An 8,262-nucleotide genomic window follows, 5' to 3' on the forward strand; every position below is an offset into this window, starting at 1 on the left:
GGAGCCTGTGCTCCGCAACGGGAGAGGCCACAACAGTGAGAGGCCCGCGTACCGCCAAAAAAAAAAAAAAAAAAAGAAAAGTTCAAAGCTAGTCAGCAAATTTAGTAAACATGTCCATGATTATTAATGAAATTGAGTCTCTTCATACTTTTGTTGGTCATTTAGGTTTATAGAATAGGTTTATATTAGAATTAGGTTTCTGTTCACATTTCTTGGTCCAGTATATCTAAAAATGTCCTCAAATAAATAAGCCTACAGATAATAATATACTAGATATGGATCCTTTATCAATTATGTGAGTGTCAGTCTTGGCTTTCTTTTCATTTTATTTATGGTGGCTTATAGAAAGTTTTGATTTTAATATGTGAGATTTATTGATTTTTCTTTTACAGTTTGTGCTTTTTTGGTTTTTATCTTTAAGAGATCCCTCCTTACTCACATATCTTAAAGATTTTCTCCTAAAAGTTGTAAATATTTGTTTTTGACATTCAATTTGTAAACTGAGGCTAGGTAGAGATTTAATTTAATTTAATTTTCAAATGGAAGGCCAATTGCCCCAGCTCTACTTATTTAAAAGCTCATCCTTTACCCACTTATTTGTAACACCACCTTTGTCATCAAAATTTACTTTTTTATTTATTCACTTTACATAATAGTGTAACATTTAAAACATTTACCAGTGGGGAGGGGGAGGAGGGAAAAAATAGGAATGGGGGAGTGCGAGGTACAAACTATAGGTATAAGATAGGCTACAAAGATGTATTGTACAACATGGGGAATATAGCTAATATTTTGTAATAACTGTAAATGGAGTGTAACCTTTAAAAATTGTATAAAAATTTTACCGTCTTAAAAAAAAAGCATGGGTGATTATTAAACTTCCTAAATTTAAAATAAAAGATCTTAGGGGGAAATGGGTGCCATTAAAAATGTCATTTTTTCTTTTAAAAATATATCACTATCCTCACTAGTAGGGTAGTGTCAAAGGACACAAGAACCAACCTAAAAGGACTCCTTTTTTCTTGAAAAATAATGGCTACAAATGACCCAATTTAAGCATGAAAAAAATAATGAGCACAATTATTAAATCACATAAACATACAAAAACCAGGAGTTAAAGTGATAATTTAAAAATATAAAGCCCCCCCCCAAAAAAGTTTGATCACTAACAAGGGGACTAGGGCACCAATTCCTCACTCTGAAAATTGGCAACTTATTTACTTGAGCAGCTGTCCTGCCTGTATTTTAATTTATTTATTTTATTTATTAAAAAAAATATTTTTTTGGGGTTGTGTTTTGCCTTCGTTGCTGTGTGCGGGCTTTCTCTAGTTGGCGGTGAGCGGGGGGCTACTCTTCGTTGCAGTGCATGGGCTTCTCATTGCGGTGGCTTCTCTTGTTCCAGAGCATGGGCTCTAGGCATGCGGGCTTCAGTAGTTGTGGCATGCAGGCTCAGTAGCTGTGGCTCACGGGACCTAGAGTGCAGGCTCAGTAGTTGTGGCGCACGGGTTTAGTTGCTCTATAGTATGTGGGATCTCCCTGGACCAGGGCTCGAACCTGTGTCCCCTGCATTGGCAGGCGGATTCTTAACCACTGCGCCATGAAGGAAGCCCCCTGCCTCTATTTTAGAGAAACCAAATAACTGTATTTAATAAAGGAAAATGTCTTTACAGAATTTTAGGCAACAACTGTGGGAAGAATAACAGAATTAGAAAAGCACTCTTTGCATAATTAATTGGTTCAGTGAAGATAACTGGAGGAAATGGTTAGATAAAGGGCTGATGGGGACTTTATAATGGAGCCATCAGGCTGTGATTCCTCTGATCCATCTCAGCTTAAGACTGAGAGTGGGGATGCTGCAGGCCTCCCACCAAGATGTCAACATGAACCTATTCAAGCCTTTCCGAGTACCTCTGATTTTCAGGGCATACCGGGGATGGGTACAAATGCAAACAGACAAATACAGATTGTGGGATATTTTATAGGACAGTTGACTTAGAATCTTTTTTTAAAAAAATTTATTTATTTATTTTTATATTTATTTTTGGCTGTGTTGGGTCTTCGTTTATGCGCGAGGGCTTTCTCTAGTTGCGGCAAGCGGGGGCCACTCTTCATCATGGTGCACGGGCCTCTCACTATCGCGGCCTCTCTTGTTGTGGAGCACAGGCTCCAGACGCGCAGGCTCAGTAGTTGTGGTTCACGGGCCCAGTTGCTCCGTGGCATGTGGGATCCTCCCAGACCAGGGCTCGAACCCGTGTCCCCTGCATTGGCAGGCAGACTCTCAACCACTGCGCCACCAGGAAGCCCCCTGACCTAGAATCTTGCATGAATTAATGACATGATGGAGGGGCAAAAGGAGAGGATGGAGCAGGAGAGACTGATTTAATTAAAAAGAACCAGAGAGCAAAGTAGAAATAGAGACTCAGAGGTAGAGAACAAACCTATGTCTACCAAGAGGGCAAGGTGGGGGGTGAATTGGCAAAAGGAGAGGATGGAGCAGGAGAGACTGATTTAATTAAAAAGAACCAGAGAGCAAAGTAGAAATAGAGACTCAGAGGTAGAGAACAAACCTATGTCTACCAAGAGGGCAAGGTGGGGGGTGAATTGGGAGATTGGGATTGACATATATACCCTATTGATACTATGTTTAAAATAGATAACTAACGAGAACCTTCTGTATAGCTCAGGGAACTCTACTCTATGCTCTGTGGTAACCTAAATGGGAAGGAAATCCAAAAACGAGGAGATATATGTATACGTATAGCTGATTCACTTTGCTGTACAACAGAAACTAACAGAGCATTGTAAAGCAACTATACTCCAATAAAAATTAATTAAAGAAAAATAAGATGACAAAAAAAAAAGACGAGAGAGATACAATCACTAAGTGCAATGCATAGATCTTACATGGAACTGGATCAGATCAAACCAGCTGTAACAAGACATATTTGAGAGAATTGGGTAATTTGAATATGGTCAGGATATAGATGATACCAAGGAATCATTGTTAATTTTATTAGGTGTAATAATGTCATTGGGGTTAATGTAAGGTAATATTGATGGCTTTTAGATCTATATATTGAAATATTAGGGTGAAACAAGAAACAGTATAGGATATGTATGTATAAATATATACACATACACACAATATTCTACAAAAGTTCTTTGGAGTCTTCAAAAATATTTAAGAGAAAAAAGGGAAGGGGAGAAGATGAAAAAATTTGAGGGTATGCATTATTCAAATCCTCAGATGATTATCTCACTTTATAAACAAAACTTTTAGCAGCATTGTTAATAAAAAGAAAAGTGAACTGACGAGTTTCATTTGTCATCTATAACAAGGGTGAGAGTAAAAAAACATCATATAGCTCAATAAAGATCAGTAGGGAGACCTTCAAGAGGGCAGAAGAGTAAGACGTGGAGATCACCTTCCTCCCCACAAATACATCAGAAATACATCTGCATGTGGAACAACTCCTACAGAACACCTACTGAACGCTGGTAGACCTCAGACCTCCCAAAATGCAAAAAACTCCCCACGTACCTGGGTAGGGCAAAAGAAAAAAGAAAAAAACAGAGACAAAAGAATAGGGAGGGGGCATGCACCAGTGGGAGGGAGCTGGGAAGGTGGAAAAGTTTCCACACACTAGGAAGCCCCTTCACTGGCAGAGACGGTGGGTGGTGGGGGTGGGGGTGGGGGAGCTTCAGAGCCACGGAGGAGAGCGCAGCAAAAGGGATGCAGAGGGCAAAGTGGAGAGATTCCCGCACAGAGGATCGGTGCCGACCAGCACTCACCAGCCCGAGAGGCTTGTCTGCTCACCGCGGCCGGGGGCTGGGAGCTGAGGCTCCAGCTTCTGAGGTCAGATCCCAGGGAGAGGACTGGGGTTGGCTGTGTGAACACAGCCTGAAGGGGGCTAGTGTGCTACAGGTAGCCAGGAGTGTGTCCGGGAAAAAGCCTGGAACTGCTGAAGAGGCCAGAGACTTTTTCTTGCCTCTTTCTTTCCCGGTGCGCAAGGAGAGGGGATTAAGAGTGCCGCATAAACGAGCTCCAGAGACGGGTGCGAGCCGTGGCTAGAAGCGCGGACCCCAGAGACGGGCATAAGATGCTAAGGCTGCTGCTGCAGCCACCAAGAAGCCTGTGTGCAAGCACAGGTCACTATCCACACCTCCCCTCCCGGGAGCCTGTGCAGCCCGCCACTGCCAGGGTCCCGTGATCCAGGGACAACTTTGGGATTGACATATATACCCTATTGATACTATGTTTAAAATAGATAACTAACGAGAACCTTCTGTATAGCTCAGGGAACTCTACTCTATGCTCTGTGGTAACCTAAATGGGAAGGAAATCCAAAAACGAGGAGATATATGTATACGTATAGCTGATTCACTTTGCTGTACAACAGAAACTAACAGAGCATTGTAAAGCAACTATACTCCAATAAAAATTAATTAAAGAAAAATAAGATGACAAAAAAAAAAGACGAGAGCGATACAATCACTAAGTGCAATGCATAGATCTTACATGGAACTGGTTCAGATCAAACCAGCTGTAACAAGACATATTTGAGAGAATTGGGTAATTTGAATATGGTCAGGATATAGATGATACCAAGGAATCATTGTTAATTTTATTAGGTGTAATAATGTCATTGGGGTTAATGTAAGGTAATATTGATGGCTTTTAGATCTATATATTGAAATATTAGGGTGAAACAAGAAACAGTATAGGATTTTCATTAACACACTTCTACCAAAAAAACAAGTGTTGCAAGTATTCCAAAATCTCAATTGTTACTGAATCTGGGTGATCAATGTAAAGGGGGTTCTTTATCATCGTTCCTCTGTTTTTGAATATAAATGAAATTTTTCATAATAAAAAATAAAAAATAAATTTGAGATTTGTTTAAAAGAATCCATGAAGTTTGCCAGATAAAGAGAAGATGGTAGTAGTTTTTAAAATTTTTTGAACCTGAGTTCAAGTCAGAGGACTTGAATGTTTTCCTGGAGTCTCCTGGGAAATGGCTTTTGGGACTAATAAATCAACTTTGACATTTCAGTATGAGGAGACCAGAACATCACTTTAAAACTCAACCATTCTTCATTTTACTTACTGCAAATTGTACAGTCCCAAAAGTCCCATTCCTCGAAAATCTGTTTTAGGATCATCACCTTGGAAACCAATTTCACACCACTGCTTAGAAATCCGGGATTCCAGCGGAGTATTGGGCTTCAAGAATTTCCATAACTGAAGAAAAGAAAAAAATTAGCCTGTTGACATATACACATATAATACTCTTTCTTATTGACTGAAATTTAGTAAACTACATTATTAGGAGGAACTTTGGAAATCTGAATATATGCAAATACATTACAATTGAAGATTTGATCATTTTTCAATTATCTATGACAGCAGCTCTCAAAGTATGATCAAAAGACTCCTAGGAGAGACCCTAAGACCTTTTCTGAGAGCCTGAGAGGTAAAAACTATTTCATAATAAAACTAAGAGGTTACTTGTCTTTCACTCTCATCTTCTCATAAGAATACAGTGGAATTTTCCAGGGGCTGAATGACATGTGATGATCTCATTGCTCTGAAGGCAATGGAATGTACACTTGTATATTTTGGTGTTTTTAATCTTTCTGTTTTAGCTCCTAAACAGAAATGTGTGTGTGTGTGTGTATGTGTGCGTGTGTGTGTGTATATATATATATATATATATATATATATATATATATATATATACAAACACACACATACATATGTATATATGTATGTATAAATATATACACATACACACAATATTCTACAAAAGTTCTTTGGAGTCTTCAAAAATATTTAAGAGAAAAAAGGGAAGGGGAGAAGATGAAAAAATTTGAGGGTATGCATTATTCAAATCCTCAGATGATTATCTCACTTTATAAACAAAACTTTTAGCAGCATTGTTAATAAAAAGAAAAGTGAACTGACGAGTTTCATTTGTCATCTATAACAAGGGTGAGAGTAAAAAAACATCATATAGCTCAATAAAGATCAGTAGGGAGACCTTCAAGAGGGCAGAAGAGTAAGACGTGGAGATCACCTTCCTCCCCACAAATACATCAGAAATACATCTGCATGTGGAACAACTCCTACAGAACACCTACTGAACGCTGGTAGACCTCAGACCTCCCAAAATGCAAAAAACTCCCCACGTACCTGGGTAGGGCAAAAGAAAAAAGAAAAAAACAGAGACAAAAGAATAGGGAGGGGGCATGCACCAGTGGGAGGGAGCTGGGAAGGTGGAAAAGTTTCCACACACTAGGAAGCCCCTTCACTGGCAGAGACGGTGGGTGGTGGGGGTGGGGGTGGGGGAGCTTCAGAGCCACGGAGGAGAGCGCAGCAAAAGGGATGCAGAGGGCAAAGTGGAGAGATTCCCGCACAGAGGATCGGTGCCGACCAGCACTCACCAGCCCGAGAGGCTTGTCTGCTCACCGCGGCCGGGGGCTGGGAGCTGAGGCTCCAGCTTCTGAGGTCAGATCCCAGGGAGAGGACTGGGGTTGGCTGTGTGAACACAGCCTGAAGGGGGCTAGTGTGCTACAGGTAGCCAGGAGTGTGTCCGGGAAAAAGCCTGGAACTGCTGAAGAGGCCAGAGACTTTTTCTTGCCTCTTTCTTTCCCGGTGCGCAAGGAGAGGGGATTAAGAGTGCCGCATAAACGAGCTCCAGAGACGGGTGCGAGCCGTGGCTAGAAGCGCGGACCCCAGAGACGGGCATAAGATGCTAAGGCTGCTGCTGCAGCCACCAAGAAGCCTGTGTGCAAGCACAGGTCACTATCCACACCTCCCCTCCCGGGAGCCTGTGCAGCCCGCCACTGCCAGGGTCCCGTGATCCAGGGACAACTTCCCCGGGAGGACACACGGCGCACCTCAGGTGGTTTCAACGTTATGCTGGCCTCTGCCACCGCAGGCTCGCCCCACATTCCATACCCCTCCCTTCTCCCCACGCCCCCCCCCGCCTGAGTGAGCCAGAACCCCCTAATCAGCTGCTACTTTAACCCTGTCCTGCCTGAATGAAGAACAGACGCCCTCAGGTGTCCTACACGCAAAGGCAGAGCCAAATCCAAAGCTGAACCCCAGGAGCTGTGCGAACAAAGAAGGGAAAGGGAAATCTCTCTCAGCAGCCTCAGGATCAGCAGATTAAATCTCTACGATCAACTTGATGTACCCTGCATCTGTGGGATGCCTGAATAGACAACGAATCATCCCAAATTTAGGTGGTGGACTTTGGGAGCAACGATATATATATTTTTTACCTTTTTCTCTTTTTGTAAGTGTGTATGTGTACACTTCTATGTGTGATTTTGTCTGTATAGCTTTGCTTTTACCATTTGTCCTAGGGTTATGACTGTCTTTTTTTCTTTTAGTATAGTTTTTAGCACTTGATATCATTGGTGGATTTGTTTTTTGGTTTGGTTGCTCACTTCTTTCCTTCTTTCTTTCTTTTTTTAATTGCTTTTTATTTTTTTATTTTTAATAATTATTTTTTATTTTAATAACTTTATTTTATTTTATTTATTTATTTTTCCTTTCTTTCTTTCTTTTTTTCTCCCTTTCATTCTGAGCCATGAGGCTGACAGGGTCTTTGTGCTCCGGCTGGGTGTCAGCCCTGTGCCTCTGACGTGGGAGAGCTGAGTTCAGAACATTGGTACACCAGAGACTCCTCTGCTCCACATAATATCAAATGTAAAAAGTCTCCCAGAGATCTCCATCTCAATGCCAAGACCCAGCTCCACTCAATGACCAGCCAGCTGCAATGCTGGACACCCTATGCCAAACAACTAGCAAGACGGGAACACAACCCTACCCACTAGCACAAAGGCTGCCTAAAATCATAATAAGGACACAGACACCCCTAAACACACCACCAGACATGGATCAGCCCACTAGAAAGACAAGATCCAGCCTCCTCCACCAGAACACAGGCAATAGTCCCCTCCACCAGGAAGCCGACACAACCCACTGAACCAACCTTAGCCACTGGGGGCAGACACCAAAAATAACAGGAACTACAAACCTGCAGCCTGTGAAAAGGAGAGCTCAAACACAGTAAGTTAAGCAAAATGAGAAGACAGAGAAACACATAGCAGATGAAGGAGCAAGGTAAAAACACACCAGACCAAAAATATGAAGAGAAAATTGGCAGTCTACCTGAAAAAGATTTCAGAGTAATGATAGTAAAGATGATCCAAAATCTTGGAAATAGAATGGAGAAAGTACAAGAAACATTT

General features: G+C 41.5%; 1 protein-coding gene across 2 annotated transcripts in view; it reads right to left on the minus strand.

Annotated features, from left to right (window-relative positions):
• ELMOD1 (ELMO domain containing 1) overlaps positions 1 to 8,262 on the minus strand; it is a 79,496-nt gene that overhangs the window by 23,020 nt on the left and 48,214 nt on the right. For both annotated transcript variants that reach the window (XM_007123073.1, XM_007123074.1), the window contains one exon: positions 5,109 to 5,242. In XM_007123073.1, coding sequence (XP_007123135.1) covers positions 5,109 to 5,242 — 134 coding nt within the window. The remainder of the gene's footprint in view (positions 1 to 5,108; positions 5,243 to 8,262) is intronic.

Source organism: Physeter macrocephalus, chromosome 16, assembly GCF_002837175.3.
Source record: "Physeter macrocephalus isolate SW-GA chromosome 16, ASM283717v5, whole genome shotgun sequence".
Classification (NCBI taxonomy): Eukaryota; Metazoa; Chordata; class Mammalia; order Artiodactyla; family Physeteridae; genus Physeter; species Physeter macrocephalus.